This window comes from Capsicum annuum, chromosome 3 (assembly GCF_002878395.1).
Source record: "Capsicum annuum cultivar UCD-10X-F1 chromosome 3, UCD10Xv1.1, whole genome shotgun sequence".
NCBI lineage: Eukaryota > Viridiplantae > Streptophyta > Magnoliopsida > Solanales > Solanaceae > Capsicum > Capsicum annuum.
In genome coordinates this window covers 21,682,300-21,707,421 of record NC_061113.1, presented here as the reverse complement: position 1 = coordinate 21,707,421, position 25,122 = coordinate 21,682,300, and the positions used below count along the sequence as shown (strand labels likewise).

The 25,122-nt window shown below is 32.3% G+C and overlaps 1 protein-coding gene across 1 annotated transcript; it reads right to left on the bottom strand.

Moving 5' to 3' along the window:
* Window positions 1–7,434: 7,434 nt before the first annotated feature.
* Window positions 7,435–12,802, bottom strand: LOC107854484 (type IV inositol polyphosphate 5-phosphatase 7). The gene is made up of 13 exons (XM_016699494.2): window positions 12,159–12,802; window positions 11,956–12,043; window positions 11,280–11,345; window positions 11,071–11,161; window positions 10,878–10,982; window positions 9,938–10,787; window positions 9,635–9,828; window positions 9,306–9,414; window positions 9,044–9,192; window positions 8,624–8,873; window positions 8,085–8,164; window positions 7,823–7,998; window positions 7,435–7,683 (listed from the first exon to the last, which is right to left on the bottom strand). Exons 1-10 carry the CDS (start codon window positions 12,186–12,188, stop codon window positions 8,651–8,653), a joined length of 1,905 nt encoding a protein of 634 aa, XP_016554980.1. The 5' UTR covers window positions 12,189–12,802; the 3' UTR covers window positions 7,435–7,683; window positions 7,823–7,998; window positions 8,085–8,164; window positions 8,624–8,650.
* Window positions 12,803–25,122: the final 12,320 nt, after the last annotated feature.

Sequence of the window (25,122 nt, the reverse complement as noted above, 5' to 3'; positions counted from 1 at the left end):
GTCTCCTTTCTGAGTCTTTAGCTTCTCATCTCTTTCTAGTTCTTACTATCCTTTAATTTAGTCATTCTCCTATTGTTATTTCTCAGAATTTGAGAATATGGTTCATTACACTGGCATGAGATTGGGGCATATATTTGCTCCAATTTCAGACATATATGACTGAAACCGAATAAATCAATTGAAGCTAATAACCAGAGAGAAAAAAATTCTTTTTTTGTAGATTTTAATAAAGTAAATTTATTTTCTATCTCAATAGTCTTTACCTATCCAAACAAACAATATTGTTATAAAAAGATGTCACGATTAAGAACAACAAAATCATTCACCAAATAGACAGAAAGCATGCATGTCACAGCCTTGTGCTAGTGAAGTAGTGCCACACAGACAAATAAATATACAAGAGGTGTCTCCCATACATCCTCTCATCTCTTTTTTGCTTCAATCACATCACTGAAAATCTTGTAGTAATTGAGAAGACCCCTAGTGCTACTCTACCAAATTTCGAGATGAAACACTATTGCATACCACTTGACATATCAAAAAATAAAAAATGATATGCCCCTGCCATAGAATTCGAATTCTTTTCCTTTTTTTATGACCATAAATATTCCTGTATATGTACCATTTATACATATACTGAACTTTTCCAATAATTATATTGTGTAAATTAAGTAAGAATAACTTTTTTCTATAGATTTATAAAAAATAAAGATTCTTAAATTCTCTCCCGATATAAATGAAACTTCAAAACTACGTAACATCAAAGGTGGCTAAAAGTTATTATTGAGAAAATTACAGTTCCGTCTTTGGGTCATGTAATTAACAATATATATATATATATATTATTCTTTGAAAAATTCTGATTGTGATATTTTTAGAGTTGCTAGTAAATCCAGATAGTTACTCAAAACATATATATATATATATATATACACAACAAATATGTTACGAAGGATATAGGTTGCGTATATTTAAGCCATGTTGGTAAATTAGATGGTCAAAGGATACATCTACATAAGTCCTGTTTTCCAAAATTATTTAGGACAGATTCTTTTTCGAGTTGGACAATAATTTTTTCATGTTATCAAAGATTTGAATAATGAAAATACATATAGATTAAGTGCATGATCGAATTGATCAGATCATGTAAAAATACTATTCAAGTCTACGAATAGGTTAAGATGTCTTAACTACACTTTTCACTTCTATCTTCGATATTTTTCCCTTATCATTTCTTTCAAATTTATATTCTAATATCTTCTTGTCATTTCTCTTGTCGATATGAAGTTCTTTAAACATAATCTCCGGCATCATACTATAAGAGTTGTCTTATATACACACTAGTCGAAATTTGATTTATTCCGCTTTCTAAAAGTAAGAGAGACCAACATGAACTTTCCTCTTACTGGTGAGTGTTCGATGTCACATCTTGTAATCTCTTTCCTTATTTTTCCTTCCCAAAGTAAGAGAGAAATCGTCTTTAATTTGTTTATAGTTTTGGCAAATTCTCATATATCTGGGTTTTTTTTTCTCTGTATTATTTCAATTTTATCGTATGTCTCCGAAGGGATGAATTCTCACATCTCTGGTACTTGACATTCTTTTAAAAAAAAAAAAAAAAAGCTTTTTGATCTTTTCATTAATATTTCTGGCTCCATCATTTTATGTATATGAATATATAGGGAACAACATTTAGAAAGATTGTGGATATTTGTTTGTAATATATGGCAAGGTTATGGTCCCAGAGACAAAGCAAATGGGACTCTGTTGACTGTACAAATGCCTTTAGAATTTGAAGCACTGTCCCATTCATTAGAAATATGATACCAACGTTAGTGGATCACGCAGAAACTCATGATAAAAGAAAAGGTCTATTTATAATTACAATTTATTTAAAAACAAATATAGGGTCGTTTGATAAAAGGAATATGGAATAACTAATATCGTAATTAATTTTAAGATAAATTTATCTCATATTTAATGGGGATAAATTTATGAGACAACTCATTTCGAAATTACTTATCGCGAGATTATAATGTTATTTTTATTCCTTCTTGGGGGTGGGATAAACTAATCCCGGATAAAATTAATAATCCTAAGATAACTTGTTTCCCAACCAAATGAGGATCGTTTGATTTAAAGACGAGTTATATTCGAATTAATCATGGTGAAATTATTCTTATTAATTGCTTGGGTTATTGTATTAATAATAACATGTGAGTTGCGTAATTTCTCAGAAGAAGTTGTTTGCTGATGGTGTAAGAACTCCACCATATTTAGGAGAAAAGGAGTTTGAGAGACCTTGTATGGGGTATTTTTATTGTTTTCATTATTTATGTCGAGATAATTAATTCGGGACCTCTAACAGAAATAATTTATCTCGATAATAATTATCTCGGTATATGGTATAACTTATCTCAGAATCATTAACCAAACAAGAAATTTGAGCATAATACATAAATGTGTCATTTAATTTGGTTTCATCTAACATGTAGGCAGTATTTAAACTTGTATAAAGTTGAGCATGATGCATGTGTCCTATGTGGCATAATACATGTAGGACGTCATATAGGACGCAAGTTACCACATAAGATGTGACATAGGACATATGTATCTATTTATTCAATTTTATACAAGGTTAAGTGTCACTTATGCGCATGCAAAGTTGAAAAATATAAATATTAGTTGAGATAAATTAAATGTATATTCATGTATTATGCCAAAAATAAAATGATTCTACTATTTTTTCATCTCAAAATTATTTATGCTTGTCCAGCACACAGAAATAATTAAGAAAATATGGCACATTAGTTTCTCTGTTTCATGTCGAGCGCTCTTTGCTGCAAATTTACAAAACTGAAATTGACATGGTCTTGAAAAGAAAAAAAGTCTTAATCTAAATCATGACTTCTCCCATTAACTTCTCTTATTTTCTCCTCTTTTATTTTTTTCCTTTTTCATGTTACCCCTTAGATTTTCTTTTTTAACCTGTCAATTTTCCATCAACTTCTATCCCCATTGGGAAAAAAAAATAGCAACTTTACCTAGTTACATATCAGCAATTTGTATTTGTACAAAATTCATAGAAGGATCAAACTACAAGGATATATTGTATGTAGATTTACCTTATCGTAATCTTCTGATCACATAGTAGCAACTTTACGCGATACTGAAAGACTCACCTTCAATCAACTTTTAGCTCCATGTATTCATTTATTACTACTATATTAGAACAGGCTGTTTGCTCCGTGATTTTACTATATCATCTCTAATTAATTATTTTAAATTATTTATATATTAAGAAAATAATATTATTTAATATAAAAATATAAGTCCGTAATTTTACTATATCATCTCTATTAATTATTATAAGTCATTTATATATTAAAAATAATATTATTTAATACAAAAAATAAAATAGGCATTTATAACATGTCTGCTTTGACTGCTTCAATCATAATTTTACTAAATATCACCACTAATTAATTATTATAAGTCATCTAATTATTAAAAAATAATAATATTTAATAAAAAAAGGTAAAATAGATATAAAATAATAAATTAACTCTTGATATTTTAAATTAACTTGACATCCTATATGAAACCCACTTAATTTTTTTTCCACATATCACTTTTTACTAAATATCTCCCCCTAATTAACTATTATTAGTCATCTAAGTATTAAAAAATTAATAATATTTAATAAAAACAAGTAACATAGACATAAAATAATAAATTAGTTCTTGATGTTTTTTAAATTAGCTTGACAGCTTATATGAGGCTCACTTAAATTTTTTTTCACAAATATTTTTTATAGTAATTTTTCTATATCACTTTTTACTAAATATCTCTCCTAATTAATTATTATAAGTCATCTAGTATTAAAATGTTAATAATATTTAATAAAAGGGTAATATAGACATAAAATGATAAATTAACTCTTAATGTTTTAAATTAACCTGACGTCTTATATGAGGCTTTCTTAAATTTGTTTTACAAATAATTTTTTATAGTAATTTTGTTATATCACTTCTAATTAGTTGTTGTAAGTCATTTAAAACATGTTTACTTTGCTACGTCAATCATGATTTAACTATATCACACCGAATTAATTATTATGGTCATCTAAGCATTGTGCCACTTAAATTAACATTTGTGATTTATTACCTCACTTATAAAGGATGATAAATAGATAGCATATCAACATGATTGTTTGTGTTGTCCGCTTAGATATTTTCTTTTATATTTCTTTGTTTTACTTTCCTTTTTAATCTGTTATATATTTGAAATTACGTAAACGTATTATAAATCATAATAATTAATAACATAAAACAATTAAAAGGACGTAAAAAAATTAGTTGACTCTCTAAAGTTTATTAGAGCCACATAAATTGAGATAGAAGAAAAAATATTATAAATCACAATAATTAATAATTTAAAATATTTTTAAAAATATATATATAAAAATCTAGTTAACTCTCAAAATTGTATCAATACCACACAAAATTAGACAGGGAGTGTAATATATATTATTTAAAAAATTACATAAAATGTATATAAATTACAATAATTAATCTAAAAATATTCTTCACCTTGGGCACATAATGACACGGGCCATATCACACCTAGTTAAAAAAGAAAAGGTGAATATACATGGACAAAGACATAATCAAGAAAATAAACCTTTTTGTCCACATATATTCCATTGTCTGCAAAGCGGCAAAGATAAGCAAAAGAGTCTGCAGGATGTTTGTTAAGTGCTTTAAACTTCAATATGCTTCTGTGTCTTTATAAAGCTACATGAGTAGTTTTGGCCTATTTTTTCAACACTTGGTGGAACATAGTCTGATCAACTTGTATGTACATCATAAAAGTAAAGGAAGAGATGGAATTCATTAATTAAATAATTGAGCACTACTAAAATAACGTGAATTTTTGATGGATGTCTTTTAAAAGCATCCGAAAAATGTGAGATTGCTGGCGAAAAATTTGTCAAAAATATTTTCGATGAATCAATTCCTGATAGATTGAATAGTTTCTTCGAAAATTAGTGTTGCTTAGTAGCGAACTCTTTTTGACATTTGTGTACTTCTAATACAAAAGAAAAATTAAAATCAGGACGAATTGATAGGGATGCCAATAAAACGGGACGGACCAGGAAGAAGGAAAGCTCTTATGCAGGTGGTGACTGAAAACTGAAATTTATAATAAAACCCAGTAATTTTTGCACAGTAAAGATTCATTCGACCCGCTCCATTTGTCATCCCTAAAAGTGCAATAGTTACAAACCCATAATGTTGAATTAATTGCAAGGGATCATGATGAAAATTTTCTTGTAACGATGAAGATTTATCTTGGAACCTTCACACTTGATAAGAAATTATGGATTTGAATTATTCATATAAGCCTCTCTTATCTCAAGTATGAGTGACTAATCCTTCCTGTCTCCCCCCCCCCCCCCCCACATATACTCCCTCTTCTCATTTTAGTTGTCTTTTTTCATTAATCATGAAAAGACAAAAAAAAAAATTTATGTTTTTTCCTTTGCATTAATTACTTTTTCTTCAAATTAAAATATAAACATCATTGATAGGGGGTACTATGGTAAACTAGCTATATTATTAATTATTTTTCTTAAACAATGTACCATCTCAATTTAAAACGGATAATTTTGGATAGAGGGAATATGTAAATTGATCAACTCACCCTTTGCCTTACTATTTTCTTTTAAAACCCTGAATCCAATTGCTACTCTTCGAGTGTGCACTGGATAAACTCACTGATATGGAATTGCTCGTAAATCATAGAAAATATAAATCATACTAGGCAAGTCAATGCATTAAGTTGAATTGAGAAAGTGTTAGCGGAGGGAATTGAACTTCACATTTTCTATGTGATGTACCAACTGCTGCATCGACTCAGCTACTCTTACGGGTAACACTGACTTATTATTAATAGGCCATAATTGTCACATTATGTAAATGTCACAAATAGGAGTAGTAAACTAGGTTAATAACCAAATTGTCCTATTCCTAGTCCTAGGTCCTAAGTCCTAACCAATCAAATTTTGTTCTGACCCAACTTTTCTAAATTCTAAATCCAGTAAATTAAAGTAAAGGTTTGTCACATCTTTAGGGTCCTCACAGTCAATAACAAGTCATATCAACTCTTTTGGACCATTAAAGAAGTCATATAATGGGTGCTGTTACTTTTCCTTTTGGTATTCCCTCCAATATCTTCAATTTTGTACTATGATTTATTGAAAGCTAATTTCATCACATTAAAACTATAAAAAGCCATAATTTGAAAAACAGTTTGTATATTTATGTCTTAGAAGTTTCTGTCTTGCTTTCTCTCTTATATTATAGTTGACAGTTTGAATCAAAGTTTCGAGCCTTCACCTTTATTCGATTGATACCCAACCTCAGTGGCGGATCCAGCTCATAGTGAGGGGTTCATTCGAACTCCCTTCGGCGGAAAATTATATTATGTATACAAGGTTAAAATTATTTTTCATGTATATATAGTTAACGTTAAACCCCCTTCGACTGATTATTTTGTTCACATTTTTCAATTTTGAACCCCCTCAATTAAGATATTGGCTCCGCCACTGCTCGACCTCCCTCCTTTCGTTCTATAGTCGTAACATGTTGATTATTCTAAGCACTAAAATCCGAATCTGATTGTAACTTCGAGTTCACAATATCGTTAGGAAACAACAAATTAACCTCTTGCAGAGGCTAAAGTTGCTCGATCGGTGTGAAAGTCAAAAACAGATGAGTACTCAAAACAAGTAAACAAACTATGCACTCTAAGAGCAATTAAAGAGATCGTTAGTCCTGCCGATGAGTCAAGGAAAGGACTGGACTATAAGAGTTTATCGTACGCAGCCTTACCCTACATTTCTGCAAGAGATTGTATTAAATATTAATGGCTTGAACTCATGATCTCCTGGTTATATGGCAGTGACTTTACTAGTTACGTCAATGGCCAAATTTATTGTATACAGTCGTATTCATGGATTGAACTTGTGACCTCCTAGCTACATGACAAAGCTTCCCTTCTTTTGCCTTAGCTTCCATCCAAATCTAAGAGATAAATCCATCTACAATTATCCCTAGCTGACACACTAAGATTCTGTAAAGCTAAGGTCTTTGATTCTGTCACAAGCTAGTGGTAAACAAAAACTGAAAAAATTTACTACTAAAGACAATAAAAGAGAAGAATGTGAACTGTATCCTTCCAAGAATAAAGTGTTTCTGAATCAATATGACTTTACCTGTTATCTCTGTAAACTTGTCTATTACTTTATCTTTAACCTTACAGAGAAAAATAATAAAGAAAAAAACAGACAAAGCACAATACAGTGAGTAAACCAAGAAAAATTAGTACTTTTCAGGTAAATCATTGGCAAAGAACAGTGGATGGAAGAGGTTTCAATAAATAAATGTTTTTTTACTATCACATTTGCAATTGAGTATACATCAGATGATCCGAATCATTAAAAACAAAAAGGCAAAACTCAAAACATGATTATTTTTCACTCATCATGTCCTCATGCTCTTCTTGTCATTGAATTTGAATCTCTCTCTATCCTAACTGCTAATAAAAGAATCTTGGAAACAAAAATCATTGTCATTTCCCCACTTGGCTGGTCCTTTAACTCTTTGGTCTTCGTTCATCCTGCAAATACATTGACAAAAGAGTTGGATATTTAGTAACAAATACATCATAAAAGGCAATACACATAGGTATAGCTTGATGGTTATAAACCAGCTAATAGATTGTCTAGACATATACAGCTTAAGTGAAGTAAAATTACCTTATAGAAAAAAGATGATAACCATGCCAAACAAGGCATTGCCACGGGGAGTTTGTCAACCAACAAGTCGAGTATGCTCCTAATTAAATCCTACTGAAATGTTAATTTGCAAGAAATGTGTATGTAGTGCACGCCGCTTCAAGTCAAAGTTAGTCATCAAAACTTTGAATATACACCTGGTCAAAGAAAGAGGAATGGAGATTTTAGTAAAGTGTAAGGTGAAACCTGCAGAATCAAGAAAGGGATAAAGAGGAGCACTAACCTTTTTCAGTTAGTGGGATAAGAACGGTCCCAAGCGCCCTTCAGGTTTGATTTTCGTCAAAGTGGTTCCCCCGCCTGAATCTGGGGACCAAAAGAGAAACAAGATAAGGACCACTCAGTAGCAGATTCGGACGAAAAATCAGAAGTAAAAACAATTCTGGAGAGACCAAGGGACACAATGTCTGCGGCCACTGAAGAATATTGTATGCTAAAAACAAGAAATGAATTTGTTATTGTAGAAGAATCCTATGGAGAATCTGCATAGTTTAGACCAAACAAACATTTTATGCCTAGTGATGATACGCGGAAGCAAATTTCAACTTTCTCCACAAAGGGTTAAAAGATTCATTTAAGAAGTTCAGGGAAAAGAATTGAACTTCTCTTTCTTCATATGCCGCTTCATGCATCAAACGTAATCAAAAGGAGAAAAAGGTTGTGTTCACCAAATCAACGATTCCATGTAGAGATAGAAAATAACATCCAAATAAATAAAAGCAGCCGAGATATAAAAATGTGCTCAGATAGAAATAGGGAACATACCAAAAGCTGAGGCTTGTCCGTTCTCCTTCAAAAGAAGCAGAGTTCTGTATAACCATGAGAATATGGCAACAGCTCCTCCACCTCGATTCTCGAGCTTGAACAACTCATGCTTTTCCTCAATCTGCTTGGGACCGACTCCACTTCAGCCCAAAACACACTGGAAACAGGTCTATGATCTGAAAATCTAGACTCCCCACGAACATAAGATAATTGCTGAAGACCACCACCATGCCACAATATCCGATCACACCTTCAGATAATAAAGGGAAAAGATCAGTTCTAGTCTCGATAAATAAATTAACCATTTTATTGATAAAGAATGCATTATCATTTAATTTGTCCATTTATCTTAATACTTCTGCATATGGTGCTATTTTGAGTTTTCATGAATGATCACATTTTTAAAGGAAAAAACTGTACCATGCAGGTGTTCGTCGTTTCTCTTTCGGGTGCATGTCATCTCCTGCATATCTATCTGAATTCCTTGAATATTTATATGTCGGTGGGAAATATATTTTTCCTTCTTTCCATCCCACAAAAACACGACCTTGTCTCTGTTCTATACGCAGCTGTCAAGGAAAACTCAAACAAGATCAGTCCAACATTGTCATATGATGAGAGTTCCAAACTGATCTTTCAAAAAAGAATGGATAAAAACTCTACTCAGAGATTGTGAAAATACCTGGTCCTTTTCCAACAAAGCTCTCCAGTTTTGCATCTCAACAAGTGCTTTGGCAGAACGGTAAGAGAGTGCAATTCGATAATTCAGATCTCCAAGCCAAATTATTCGGCTAAAAGAAAATAGGATAAGTGTTAGATAACATAAACATTTCCATCTCAGATGAAATCAAGTGGACATTTGAAATTGATCATATCACTCAATGCCACAGTAAAACAAGAGAATCGGTTCTTTATAGTTCTATAGAATTAATAATCTTTCATGAGCTTGTTTTCAAAATCAGAGCTAAGGAGACAGCAATGACAGATCTACAGAATAAAAAGCGGTCTTACTCGTGTTCAAGAATATTTTCAGGGGACTTCTCTTCATCCGCACCTTTTACTCGTGGAAACCTTGTTTTCTTTAGGATCTCCATAAAATCTGCATTTCTGCGTAACTCGTCACCCTCTTTCTGACCAGAGGTTAAGTGAGTGCACACAAAGCAAAAGCTTGTCTGATGCAACATCATACTAATTGAAATAGATCCCTGCAAATCCAAGTAATGGAATAACACGTTATGTATGATTTTCGATATCATCAATAAGTAGATATACTTAATTCAGCCAAAAAGAAAACAATTCTTCCCATCAAATTACCTTATTTCCAAGGTATCCCATCAACCCTCTGCCAACACATGATACTTTCATATTCCGGACATGTTCCCTCAATTCACTTCGCACCCATACAGTAAGAAAAATGCCAACCATCTGTTTACTGGCTACCAAACAGTATCTTGAATTTCTAGGCATTCTATTACCATCTTCTGCACCAGTTACAGGTGAAAACAAAACAGTACTTGGTGAATCTCCAGGACCATAATCATCATCTGAAGAGCCCCATCTGGAGAAATCACTTGGCCTCTGTCCCCAGGAATAGTCACTTGGCCTATGACCAGATGAATAATCACTTGGTCTGTGACCAGAGGAATAGTCACTTGGTCTATGACCAGAAGAATAGTCGCTCGGCCTGTGACTAGATGAATAATCACTTGGACGGTAAGCAGAAGAATAGTCACTTGGCCGGTAAGCAGAAGAATAGTCACTTGGCCTAGGACCATAGTCACTAGGTCTGTGCCCCCATCTTATGTTAGGATCAAAATCACTCTGTCTGTGTCCAGAAATTACTCGATCACACACGCTGTATCGTCTATCAAGGCGAGGTTGCAAGATGGATGGATCATTTTCCATTCTCCAACATTGAGGAGTCTGGAATGACCGACGCGGAAATAAGGATGACGCCTTGCGTCTACCTGATCCCTCAAAATCAGCATTCCATTCAGCAATTGGATCTGGGACAGGAGAAGGAGTATAGCAGCCATTACTAGCTCCACTATTTCCAGGACCATTATTAAGTGTCTTTCGAATCAGAGATAGCCATTTTTTGGCAGGTCCGTTATCTTCAGCTCCAAGAATATTACCAGCATTTAGAGGAACGATTTCTTGAAATCTGAGCATAGACGAAAATTTTGTTTCAATCGGCTACTATAAAGGACAAAATCTCTTAAGACACATAATGACAAAATCTTAAAACACGTACCCAAGTACATAGATATCTGCAGGTGGTGCTGAATGAAGCCAGTCATCTAGATTCAAATTACTTGATGGTGATTTTCCACCCACGTTCCATGTAGCAACGAAAACGCTGTGCCAAGAAGGAAACACAATCATACTTTTACCCCCCCAAAAAAAGGAAGAATCTGGAAAGACAGAGATTTATGAAGAGTACAAACCTGTAGTTGTGTACATTTATAATCTGAGGGTGATCAAGATCAGCTCTTCCTCGTCGGGGACGCTCCATACTCCGAGATGAATTTGATTTTTCTACTTATTTGAGAAGGCAAGGTGATACAATTTAGCTTAACAACCAGTAAAGAACAAACTTATATATACTAGATTGGGAATTGTATTCATTTACATCCACCAGTACCCTTTCACTAACCTGTTTTAGTTTTCTTAATCGTGCAATGCTCCCTCTCCGAGATGCTCGTTCTCCACTCATCGCCACCTAAAAACGAGGACGTTCATTTATGCTTCAATTCACAGTTGAAGGGTAGGTAAAGTTGGTAAAATCAACCAAACTTCATCAATATTACCAGCATAAATAGAAATGATTAAATTAGACTTTATCTTGGTGGCATTTTGAGAAACTAATTAGGCAATGTAGCTATCAAGTTCAGTGATAGATAGAGAAAAAAGAGACTTGTTTTCTTGATCATTGAATTCGAAAATTCGGCCATTTCCTTCAACTATTGAATTTCAGTGTCTTCTAGAAATTTTATCGTTATCCTTTGAAATTTTACATCATAATACAAAAACATTCAACAGTCGCCAGAGACATATGCTACAGACAGATAAGATATAATTCAAGAATCGCCTAAATTTGCTAGCAGCAAGGAGATCATTCAAGTGCTCAACAACAACAATATACCCCGTGTATTCCCACAAAGTAGAGTCGGGAGGAGGGTACAGTGTACGCAGTCCATACCACTACCTCCGAATAATTCAAGCGTTCATAATTTCAACAAAACCCCAATTCACCAAAACAGACAGAAAAAAGGTGAAAAATGTAAGGAAAGAGAATAAGTACAAAACCAGAGGAAAAACTAGATGCCTACCTCCATAAATAACTTCATCAGACTGAAATTCTTCATTTTTGCCCTTAATATTGAACCATTTTCTGACAAGTTTCTTTGACCAGGAGAGCTTCAGCAATCAAAAAAAATGTCAGCAAATGAACACTTGGAGGAATGCAAAAAAATACAACTCCTAAAAGCATTACAATTTCCAAGAAAGAACTCTTAACACAAGTATTACTCACCTTGCTTTTTTTAGAATTTTCATCTCTCATTGTTTCACTATTCCTTCATGCACCCTCTTTCTATACTTCCCAGCACTTCCAAATCATACAACTAACAATCAAGAAATCAATGAAGTCCAAAACTTTATCAAGAACCACTCCTTCTTTCAAAATGAACCAAAATTACAACACCCCAAATAGGGCAAAACTTTATCAAGAATCACTCCTCCTTTCAATAATAAACCAAAAACACAACACCCCAAAATAGAGCAAATTACAAATCTTGAAAATCTCTTAATGCAACATAAAAAGCATAAAGATTGTTCCTTTCTTGGCTAAAATTACTCTTTGTGCTGAATGAGGAGTAATATTTTTACACAAAGATAAATAAACACAACTACTATATAGAAGAAAGAAAAAGGGGGACTTTGAAACAAGAAACACAGTGACCAAGAATGGAGACAACTACACTACTTTAAGTTAAGCACAAGACAATGTAGGCCAAAAATAGATAAGAAATTAAAGCAAAGAAAAAGAGAATGAGAGAGAAAGAAAGTAAAAGGGGTTGCTCTTCTCTTCTTTCTTGACACAAAGCCTCGTTCTTAGTAACCAACAAAGTAAAGAATTTTGAACAGAATAAAGTGCACACAAACAATTGCACACTCAAAGACTGGTTTCTTGCTTTTTCAATTTCTTGTTTTACCTTTTTTTTTTTTTTTTTCTAGGAAAACTCAGAGTAAAAAGTAAAGTTGTTATTTAAATTAAGAGTTTACGGGTTCATATTGTAAAACAGCCTCTTACATAAATATATGATAAGGTTGTACGTATATAATAGTCCTTTCTGATTTGATCCCATTTCGAACACTACAAATGACGGAAACTTTAATGCATCGTGTTACCCTTTTTATTATCGCATATTCAAGAGGTCATGGGTTTAATCCATGAAAATAACTTCTTGTAGAAATGTTGGATGGGATTGCGTATAAAAAACCTACTTGTGGTCCGATCCTTCCACGAAGCACGTAGTGAGAGTTTTAGTTTTAGTGCACCGCATTAGCCATTTTATTGTTTTGTTGTTTTGAAGGAAACTTGAGATAACTAGTAAAGTTATTGTCATGTAATTACGAATTTCGAATTTAAATAGTGAAAACGGATTCTTACATAAATATAGAATAAGATTGTAAATAATAGATCCCCTTATGGTTCAATTCTTCTCCGAAGCACATATTGTGAGCTTTAGTGCATCATGTTACCCCATTTTTTTTTTATTTTTTTTTTCGGTTTAACAAAACTTGGAGTAATCGACAAAATTTGTTGTAATGTAATTAGGAGAACTCGGGTTCAAATTTTGAAAATAGTCTTTTACAAAAACATTGAATAAAGGAATATACAATATATCCTTGTGATTTGTCTGTTTTTTTGAACTCGCATATAGTGGAAGATTTAATGCATTGAGGTGCTTTTTTATTTGTTATTTCATTTTTTGTTTTTTAAAAGGAACTTGGAGTTATCGATAAAGTTATTGTCATATAATTAGGAGTTCACAAATTCCTCAAACTCCTGATATAGCAAAAATTTTAATATACCGAACTATTTTTTTTTTCTTTTTGTTATTGTTTATATTTTGTTTTGTTTCACTATCTTTAACCCCCAAACCCAATGAATGCCATATGTCATTTTGATGTGATTTGGAGTATAAAACGACTTGGTCAGCTGCAACTAAAGGATGTGCTCCCATTGGTCAGCAAAAGGTAGAGGTTGGAAGATTTGGTTAGACTAATACTGCCCATCTTTAGAAACAAAATTTCTTTGGTCTTACAAAATCAAAGTTGGTAAAAAAAATAAAGAGAATTAAAGAAGGCAACTAAAGATAAAGGCACAATGTGATGTTGTTATTGCTGCAGTAATTGTACTACTATTTTTTATCAAATACATTATTACTCGTTCTCAATTTAAGTGTAATAGTTTGACTGAATAAGAATTTTTTTGAAAAAAAATTGAATCTTATGTTCTTATGTCAAAGATGTACTATGTTGGAATTAATTTACTACTCTTTTCGTATCTATTTAAGTGTCTTAATTTAACTAGACACAAGCTTAAAAAATATAAGGAAATTCCATATCTTGAAATTGAATATTTTGCTAAATAATAAAAGAGACACACTAAATATAGAAAGAAATATTATTTTTGAGAAAGACTAAAAAAAAAAAAACGTTAGAAATTTAAATTGGAATAGAGAGAATATCTTTTTTATAATTATTATTATTATTATTATTAAATGTGTTTGCTTTTCATTTTTTTTTTTTTTGTTTCTTTTTCTTGGGCTTTGTTCTTATTATATGGAAGGAATGTTTTAGGGAAGGCGGAGTTGTCAATTGTTTGTGAATAAAGGAATGCTTGTCTCACAGGCTTTCTGGGATTTTGTACTCTTTTCTCTTTTGTTTTGTTTATAAAAAAACACCATATTAGGATAACATCATTTTTGTTAACTTTTTTGAAGGAGGGGGGTTGTATAATGAAGTGTGTGAATCAATGCACATAGTAGATGACAAAATTAATAAATCAGAGTACTAAATAACAAAAAAAAATGGATAGAGGATTTGTGCAAGAATACTGTGTGAATCAAATTCACCTACCTTTGGTCTCCATATTAGGCTAAGTAAAGAATTTAGATCATTAATGTCTAATGACTCTTGTTGGTACAATGATTGATTTATGATTTTAGTTACTAGGGTATGAGTAGATCCAGGTAGAAAAGTTTAAACAATCTTTTCTATCAATTGTTCGATAAGAAGCAGTGAAAAAAAATCGTTTAAAATCTCATTATTGAAGACGTAGAGAGCACTAAGAAAAAAAAAAATTGACAGCCATCTCGTTAATATAAAGTTATATAATTAATTGGACCCTCTATCTGACGTAGACAATAATCATAGTAGTCAACAATCATCAATCTGATTCCCTGCCTCACGAAATAGTATGATGATCAAATCGCTCTCGAAGTAAATAGTGTTCTAGAAATCGACTAGACACAAACCAACAGATTTTCACATAATAAAAATAAATCCAGTTATTTGTCTATGAGAGGCGCACTCATATACTTTTCAAGGCATACCTTAGTCACAATAACTCTTTGATAATTATCACGAACTTAATTAGCATAGTGTATATTTTTTAGAATTATAATGTTACGCAATATAATGGATCGATTACGCAATCATATATGTTATCTTTCTACGTATATAGATAGCGAGTAATTTATTCGGATAAAATGTTTTCGTCAAGATATTCGCCCATTTTCTTTTCTTTCTTTTATCTCTTTTAATTCAAACTTGATTTATTTTGGGTTGCATTATAAATTTTTATCTTAAAAAGTATGTTTGACTATAAAATTTGAGTAAATTTTAAAAACCTTATCTTCTTATATTTTCTATTTCCAAAAACGAACTCATACCATTTTGAGTTTTCTAAGTTTGGTCTTGATGGTCTCAAACAAAATTAAGAAAGTAAAAATCTCACGATCAAACATAAATTAGAACTCCTCCCAAATGTATCTTAGTAATTGGTCTAATTATTATTTTCTTAATTTTCGCCAAGAAAAGTAAGAAAATAATGACTAATTTTAAAGATTTATCTTTAAAAATCTATTTGACCATGAAATTTATGTATTAGATTTTGAAAATATGATTTTTAAATTTCCAAAAGATTTATGCATAATTTTCAAAATTCTATTTGACCATGAAATTTATGCATTAGATTTTGAAAATATGATTTTTAAATTTCCAAAAAATTTATGCATAATTTTCAAAATTCTGTTTAACCATCAAGATGATATTCATAATTAGAATTTCTACGAATAAAAATTAATAAAAGTAAAATTTAAATAGAATTAGAATTTCCTTTGAAATGTATTTTAAAAGAGCTTCACGATAATTATCGCAAAGTTGTGTTGACTAGTGGAAGTTTCGAAGAGCATATAAGTATGTCTCCCGTAGACAAATAAATCGACTCACTTCTATTTTATTATGCAATCTCAGTCAATCAATGTTGAATTTTCTCCTAAGATACTATCCAACTCAGTTGGAATTGTTTTTTAATACTTTTTTAACAACTTAAACTTATTTTAATGTCATAAACCAATTTTACTAGTTGCAATTGGATCGTACACAATGTATAACTTAAACTTGCTTTAAGTTCATGAACCATTTTTGCTACTTGCAATCACCTCCTAACAAGTTATTAAGTGCATTCTCTTAAGCAACCAATTCTATTGTTAAATAAAGTCAACACAAAACAATAAACAAAAGCAAAATATTGGCAACATAAATAACATTGCAATATCTCATATGCTATATGGTATTCAACAAGACAACTACAACACAATACAAACAAATTAACATATGAATATATCACTTAGTACAATTCTTTAAACACATATTAATGTCATATATATGACTTCAGAGTATGTCATATAATAAGAAATACTAGCTCAGTCCATAACTAAACAGATTTAGATCTTTTTTCTTATTACTCAGTAGATTTAGTGAAAACTTTTGTTGAACAAGTTTGAGGATGCAAATCAAACTATATACGTAATAGTCTTTAGTATATTTAATAAGAAAAAATTCTAAAAATAAGAACATAAAAAACAAATTTGAGGCTCAAAATAGGCATGGTGCCTTGGGAGACAAGGGCAGCTGTCTGAATTTAGGATGTTGTGGTCCTCTTTTTCATTATATATAAGCCATAGGGTTCCAAACCTAATTTTTGAATGGTAAAAAAAATAACTTACGGATTCATAGCTTCCTCTTTAGGAATGTGACATATCATATTAAAGGGGTTTTCTCAAGTTAATTTCTTTTCCCTTTTCATTTAGGAAGAAGGGACCAGTTTTATATTACTATATGTCTGAACAATATCAATATCTTAGATTAATATTACAATGCCTCAGTATAACAATAATGTTTTCTGTAGAACTAGTCATTTTTCGTGTTGTGTTATGTTATGCTATGCTATGTCATGTCGTATCGTGTTATATTAAATGTTGTTTATAAAAAATAAAGGTTTGTTAGGGGATATAATATATATATCCCTAAAAAAACTTTATTTTTTATAAAAATAAACAACATTTAATATAACATATATATATATACACACATACATACATATACACACGCATTAGAACAAATGGTTAATCTACATACATAACCATTTGTTCTAATATGTGTGTACGTATGTGTAACACCCCGTATTCAAATACATGTATTGGCGTATTCAAGTACGTGTATTGGTCTTATTTATATGGAATTAATTTTTTTATTTTATTTATACCGGAATTTGCCCATCGATGGTTCCATACGAAGGTTATTGAATAAGTTTTCCAATGATATAAAGATTTCCAAAAACGGAAAAGTTTCGGATATAATCGAGCACGTTCGAAACTATAAAACGGTGGCCGGGATATGGTGAATAGTAAATGTGCAGGAAAATTTTCTGCACACAAACTACTGAGGCCTGCCAGTTTTTTGGGTCAAATTTGAACGCTCATAACTCCCTTAATATAATGAACTGGGAGAGATACGACCTATCAAAAGAAAGATCTTTGAGTCTTCTTTCCAATGCAATTAGTTTCAACCAAATCCAACATCTGAGTAAGGAGTTATACTCGTTTTACTTTAGCCTCTCAAAACAGATTTTTAGGGTCAACTTCAGACGATCATAACTCCTTGTACAGGACGAACTGGGTGTCCTACTTTATATGAAATGAAAGACCTTTGAATTATCTTTCCAACGATACCAATTTCACCCAAATCCGATATTGTAGCAAAGAGTTATGGTCTATCTACATTAGCTTGTCAAAACAGCCTACCATGGACAGATTCGGATTTACTTAAAATTTTAAGGGCAATATGGTCATTTTCCATCACCTCATGAACGAAAATTGGTCATTATATACATATACTTAGCCTCATATCCATTATTTATCATCCATTATTGAAGACTAAGAAACCCTAGCCAAATTTCAACTCCAATTATCTTGTTATTCAACCGTAGAAAATCCAAATTGATTCCGTAGTTGTGTTTACCGTCTCGAGGGCTTCGAGAAGCACCCCTTATTTGTGCCAACAGGACTTCGAAATCAAAAGGGTCATTTTATGGTAAGGATATAAATTATGTTGGTGTTATTTATATGGATATGTATATATATGGATGTGAGCATAAGAAGTGTGTTATTTGATTGTTGTTGAAAGATGATTGGAAATGATGTTGGATTATGTTGAATTGTGAAGGAATTTGGTGTGATGATGTGGTATTGAAATGATGATTATATATATATATACACATAAACCTATTGTTCAAGTTGGTTTTTGGAATGCTTTGCAAATATTGGTTGTATGGAATTATGGAAGAGAATTGTGGTGTTGGGTTGCTAATACTAGATGCCAAACATTTCATTGTAGATAAGTGATTTGTAAAGGCGGGAAGTTGTGTTGAATTGGTATCCGAATCTACGACGAGGTATGTAAAGCATACTCTAACAATGTTCTTTGGCATGAAAACACCAATATTCCATCAAGTAAGATTCCGAGGTTGTCCAAAAACATGTATTGTTCTACGTTACCAACGAAGTTGTTTCCATCCTATAAAGTGTCAAAATGTTTCATTGATATATCAAAAGGCTCCTATTTCATTGTTGTGATATTGATGATTCTGAAACACACTGTTGATGTACCAATGAGTCTTTATTACATCGTTATTGTATAGAAGGTCTATTACTTGGTTCCTATTGATGTATCATTGTTTCAAAGTATCAAAAATGTGGTGGCGACCAAAATAACAATCTCAAAGATTAATTGAACTAAGTGATGGGAGTTCTCTCTTATTGGGTGGTATCCCAGGGGCATAAGCCTAGCATGGGTCGATCTCTATTTATGTGTTTATGGGTGGTATCCCAGGGGCATAAGCCTAGCCCAGGGGCATAAGCCTAGCATTGGTCGATCCCTATTTATGTGTTTATGGGTGGTATCCCAGGGGCATAAGCCTAGCATGGGTCGATCCCAGTTGATATGTACTGGAGGCAGCCTAATGGTCACAGTATAGTACAGTAATGATTACAAAGACGATAAGAACGAAGGTAAAGTTATTGAATAAATACAATGTACAGGTTGTCACAAGTTCTAGTAAGTGTGGTCCACTCCTATTACGACTTATTCACTTGTTTCTGATTTCTATTGAGCTCCTATATCATATGTGATTATCTACAGCTTTACATACTCAGTACATATTTCGTACTGACGTCCCCCACGGGGACCTGCATTTCATGCTGCAGGCACAGGTACCTCAGCTTATTCACAGCATAGATAGGAGCCAGGTCATACAGCTATTGTTGGTGAGCTCCAGTTTGCTTCGGAGCTTTTCGAGTCGGTTCCTTATGTTTTGTTATTGTACAGGAGTCATGTGTGAGCGGGGGATTTGTCCCGACCCTAGTTATGTCATGTATATCCTAGAGGCTTTGTAGACATAAGGAAGGGTAAAGTCATGAAAGTTTATATAGTGATGTTATATTTGTATATGTGGTGGCCCCAACGGCCAAGTAATATATATATATATATTTGTGCTTGTTGTGCTGATATAGGTAATTAGACCCTTCTCTATGCAACGAAGTGCTGTCCAAATTTTTGGTGACATATAAGTGAAAGTACAGGTATTTGAACGGGTTCTCCCGGGCCTTCTCGGCTTCGGTTGCCAGTCCGGCCCAATGGGATTTTGGGGCGTGACAGTATGTGTGTGTGTATAATATTTTTAGGTACACCAGTCACCAAATGTAGCTGCATACGATCAGTTCTTGAGAGATATTTCTTTGAGACCAGTTGAAGCTCATATAATGTCCCATTACACAGTAAATGGGTTTAAATTTTTCATCGAAGAACACTCCAAAATAAGGAAAACAAACAATAGTGGTGTTTGGGTTAAGGGTGATGATGATGTTGATTACTTTGGCATCATACACGAGATCTTAGAACTGGAGTATGTTGGTTTTCCAATAAAAAAAATTATCCTCTTTCAATGTAAGTGGTTTGATCTAAGCACAAGAGGAACAAGAGTACATAAGGAGCACAACATCATTGAAGTGAAGAACAATAGATCGTATCCTATTTACAATCCCTTTGTTCTAGTGAAAAATGCTAAACAAGTGTATTATGCTCCTTATCTGTTGAGCAGTGATAAGTCTGATTGGTGGGCTGTAATCAAAACAAAGCCTATAGGACGGGTGGGAGTTGAGAATATGTTGGAGACTACATATCAAAATGAAATGTAGATTGATCAACAGCTAATGGACATTGACTTAGTGGATAGTTTGAATCACCCGAAAAATATATTTGAAGAAGTTAATATTGCAGAAGAAGAGGATAGTGGGTAGGAGATGAGGAAACTTTCGAAGAGGGTGACTAGTTTAGTGGAGATTTTCAGGAGAGGAGGATTAGCTTGTGTAGATTGTATTTATTATGTATTGATATCTTTATGCTTTGTACTATTTACCTTTATATTTCTTGTTTAAAATTGATATGTAATATACTGTGTAAGATTGTTGTTTTCACTTTTTCATAATTTATATAATAATAGAAATATTCTTGTCTATCTCGTGTTGTTTGAGCGGTTTGAAATGTGAATTGATAACTTGAAATTAGTTACTTGAAATGTTTTCTTATATATTCATTTTGTAAGGATTAATTACTTGTAAACTTTACATAATTTAGATAGCAGGTAGAGGTTACAAAGGTAAGAAAAAAGTTGATCCTACAAAAACAAAAAAGAAAAAATAACCTCCGCATTATAGACGACCGACAGATATTCATATATCTGAGGGTCGGTTTGCTGACGCACCAGCACGACGCTCATATTCTAGATCGTCGCAGCGTTCAGTTCCTGCTCCTACGCATGTGGGTCCACTTCATGGGTCTACAGCGACTCATTCTGCTTCCATCACCATGCCATCGCCATCACAGTACTATCGAACGACCGCTGGCACATCCGAACATCTACCATCGTTAGTACCCTCTACTAGCAGTCATCCATGTTCTCACAGTGATTCTGCTGGATTTATTGGGTTGACGGATCTTCATCTTAGAGGCACTCCATCCGGTGCTTCGGATCCGCCCACGCTAGTGCATCACCCGCACTTGCTCCACAGCCTAAAGACAGAGATGATTATCGGAGGCGGTATATTATTCCATATGGGATAGACTAAGATTTCTAAATATAACAACATTATTCATTTTTCATTTACTGTATTATTATGCTCTATGAAATTACTGTTTGATCTTGTGTTTTAGGTTTAAGTCCGATGCTGGAGTTGGAAAAATTATAACTAAATGCATTTGTTAGAACTTCAACGACTATTGGACCAGTTGGCAAAAGGTTCCAGAACATAACAGAAAAATAATGTTTAAAGAATTTCATGTAAGGATTTAACTTATCGACTACTTAACAATTGTTAGAACAAAAAATTAAATATTATATTTTTATTTTTATTGTAGAAATATTATTGGTGGGGTGACGCACATGAAAGTGTTATACGGAGGAATTTTTATAGAAGAGCTAGATCTAGATTCAATGGTCTGTTGGATTATGCCAGAACGAACAGGGTGCGACCAGGGTTTATACTGGAACCCATGTGGCAAGATTATATTCGATATTGGAATAGCGACAAATGCAAATTGTTGAGTGAGAAAGGAAAGAAAGTCAGGGCATCATTCAAGGGCGACTCACTACATACTGTGGGTGCAATTAGTCGGATTGTTGTGGAGGAAAAAATGGTATGTAACTTTTACAGTTTTAATTGTTTGTTTCTATTTAAATTTTTAATTATTTGAATATTAATAATTTTATCATATATATGCAGGAAAAAAATGGGTAGGAAGATAGGATACGATGAGATATTCGAGGAGACGCATGTGAGGAAAAAAAAGAACCCAACTGATGAAGATGTCTGGGTTGAGCCTCGTGCAAAAGCTGCCCATGTAAGAATCAAATTTTTTGTTAAGAATCTTTTTCTCAAAGTTGATATTATTCAAGTACAAGTAGTTTAATATATTTTTAGTATTAATTTTAACTTTACTTTGATTATAGGACAAATATATGCAGCTCGTTAGTGAGTATCGTAGTACTCAGCCTCCTGAAAGTCAGGGTGATACAATACCTGAAGATGTAGAGGAGGAGTTATGGAGATAAACTGTGGATCCTCCAGTTAGAGGCCAATACTACGGATACCAAAGAAAATGATTTAGCGAAAATGTTAGGTCTACGTTCGTCCCGACATTTTATACCTCATCAGTTGATAGAGAAACCGTTGAATCACTAAGAACTATGGCTTCTAAACTCATTGAAGAGCTTGCTGCACAGAGAGAGATGGCGAAGCATAAGGAGGAGGAAATAACATCACAAATCAAGATGCTACAACAACAGTTCAACTCTTTTATTCGATCTGCAGGGATTATTCCTCCATATCCTGGTGATGCAATTCGGCCTGCAAAAGGTTTAGGCCCACTGGATGATATCAGCACTGATGAGGAATCTGATCCTGTGTGTGCGGTTGAGGATGCGGATGACGAAAACGATGATGATGAGTGGTAGTTTTTTGACTTTTCTAGGTATTGTAGTTTGAATTTATAGATGAGTTGTAGTTTTTACACTTTTGTATGTTTTGTATGTTTTTAGACTTGTATTGTATGTTGGTTGTTTGAATGGAATGTAGCATGTATAGTTTATGCTCATTTGTTTGGCTGCTTGATGAAATATAGCATATACAAAGATTTTATTTTAAAAAAAAAAAAATCAAAAAAACCGACCACGTGTGGTCGGTTTTCTGAAATTTTTTACAAAAATCAATCACTTGTGGTCGTTTTTTTTTGGAATATTTTCAAAAACCGACCACGAGTGGTCGATTTTATTAAAATTAATTAATTAATTTAAAAATAAAATCGACCACTTGTGGTTGGTATAATTTGAAGTTTTTATTTTTAATTGAGATAATACTCAATTACCCCCCTGAACTATACTTAAAAAGGCTATGACACACCTCAACTTAAAGGGGGTCCTACTACCCCATGAACTATTTAAAAGTATAATTTTGACACCCTTAGTGCATACGTGGCAAAATTACACTTTTAATTAGTTCAGTGGGCTAACAGGACCCCTTTTAAGTTAAGGTGTGTCATAACTTTTTTGGGTATAGTTCAGGGGGTAATTGGGTATTTTCTCTTTTTAATTTATTTTCTTTTTAAAAAAATAATACTATTGAATTTTTAAAATATATATATTTTAAAAAAAATTGAAAAAGCTACCACACCTTTTGATCAATTTTGTGGTCGAAAATATAGAAAAATCAATCACATATGGTCAATTTTTGTGGTCGATTTTCCTAATTTTTTTAGCAGTGTCTTAACAGATACATCATTTGCTATAACAATACAAAATAATATCAAAACAAATAATGTTATTTTAGAGAATTTTAGGCTTAGTATTTGACTATACTTTTTAGTTCAAGCGAAGACAGTGAATTCAGATGCTCCTAACAAATGTTTTCGCCATAAGTACAACATAAAAGTTGTTTAATTGTATGATTCTATCTTTGTATTAACTGAAAAATAATCAAATAAAGTTTGAAATTTCATCGTAGTGTGAAATTTCAAATTTCATAACAGGGACAATTTTTAAATTTTAAGGGCGAAAAATGTGTAATTTGTGAATTTTACTTGCCATACACACTAGTAAATTAGGCACCCCGCTCCCCCTTCCGGGTACATATGAATTGGCTAGCCGTTTTGGGCTAAATAATTAACTAATCAACAATTGAATTAAACTTTTCAATAATTTTGGTTGACTGAATCATAATCATACTCGTTAATAGTGAAAAGACTAAAAGAGAGATTACTTAATCCTTCATGTATTTCATGATTAATGGGCCTAATTAGTGATTAATCAATAAGCACAAAATCAACATTTATACTAAAGTTTTAGTCGTTGCAATTAGTTAAATTGGCTGACGGCGGAAGTGGTTCTATTAGGACCAATAATCTTATAAGTCTTGTCATAGACAAATGAGAAGATTATTATATTAATATGCTTATTATTACTACTACAAACTTACATAAAAATGCACTAGCTAGACAAGTGTAGCTTCCACTACCTAAGAAGCCATTTGGGTCCTCCAATTTATTGAATCATTAATGCTTGGAAAAAGAAAATTCCTTTTTTGTTTGCCTTTGTTCCTCAAAATTTGTGTTGAGTGGATATCTTGGTTGTCAATTTAAATTAAAAGCCAAAATTATAAAAATTTTATCGTCAATTCATCATTAAAATGCTTGTAGCTAACAACATTTCATCATAATCTATAGCTAATAATTCATTACTAATAGAATTAGCGGCAAATTTTTCTGTTTAATCACATAATTTGTCTATCCCTAATATCTGTTTCTTTAATGTGTGATATTCCAATGAATTATGTTTCAAATTGAGCACCAAATTGAATGATATTTGGATAACAAAACTATTAGTCCTTTAACTATACAAAAGCTTTAAGTTGGTTCTTGTGATATTTGACTAAATATATATACCTAAACCTTCAATTAATTATAATGTGTGTTTTGATCTCTTTATGTAGGAAGAAAGTTATATTTGGACTAATTTTTAGGACTATATTTTGCATATAAATATGGAGTAACTGTGCAAATTTAAACTTAACAAAACAAACAGGTGTAATTAAGTGATGGAACAGTCAATAATAATTGTCGTAACCTTGTGAATATATATTTACAAGGAAAAGATTTTTTTTTTTTTTTAAAAAAAAACTAGTTTACCACCCCCTCCCCGGCCTCCCTCACCCCCCAAAAAAGAATTAAAAATGATATTTTAATTAATTAAATATTAAATATGCCTAATCAAATACATAAGGATTAAAATCATAATCTACCAACAACTAAACCAA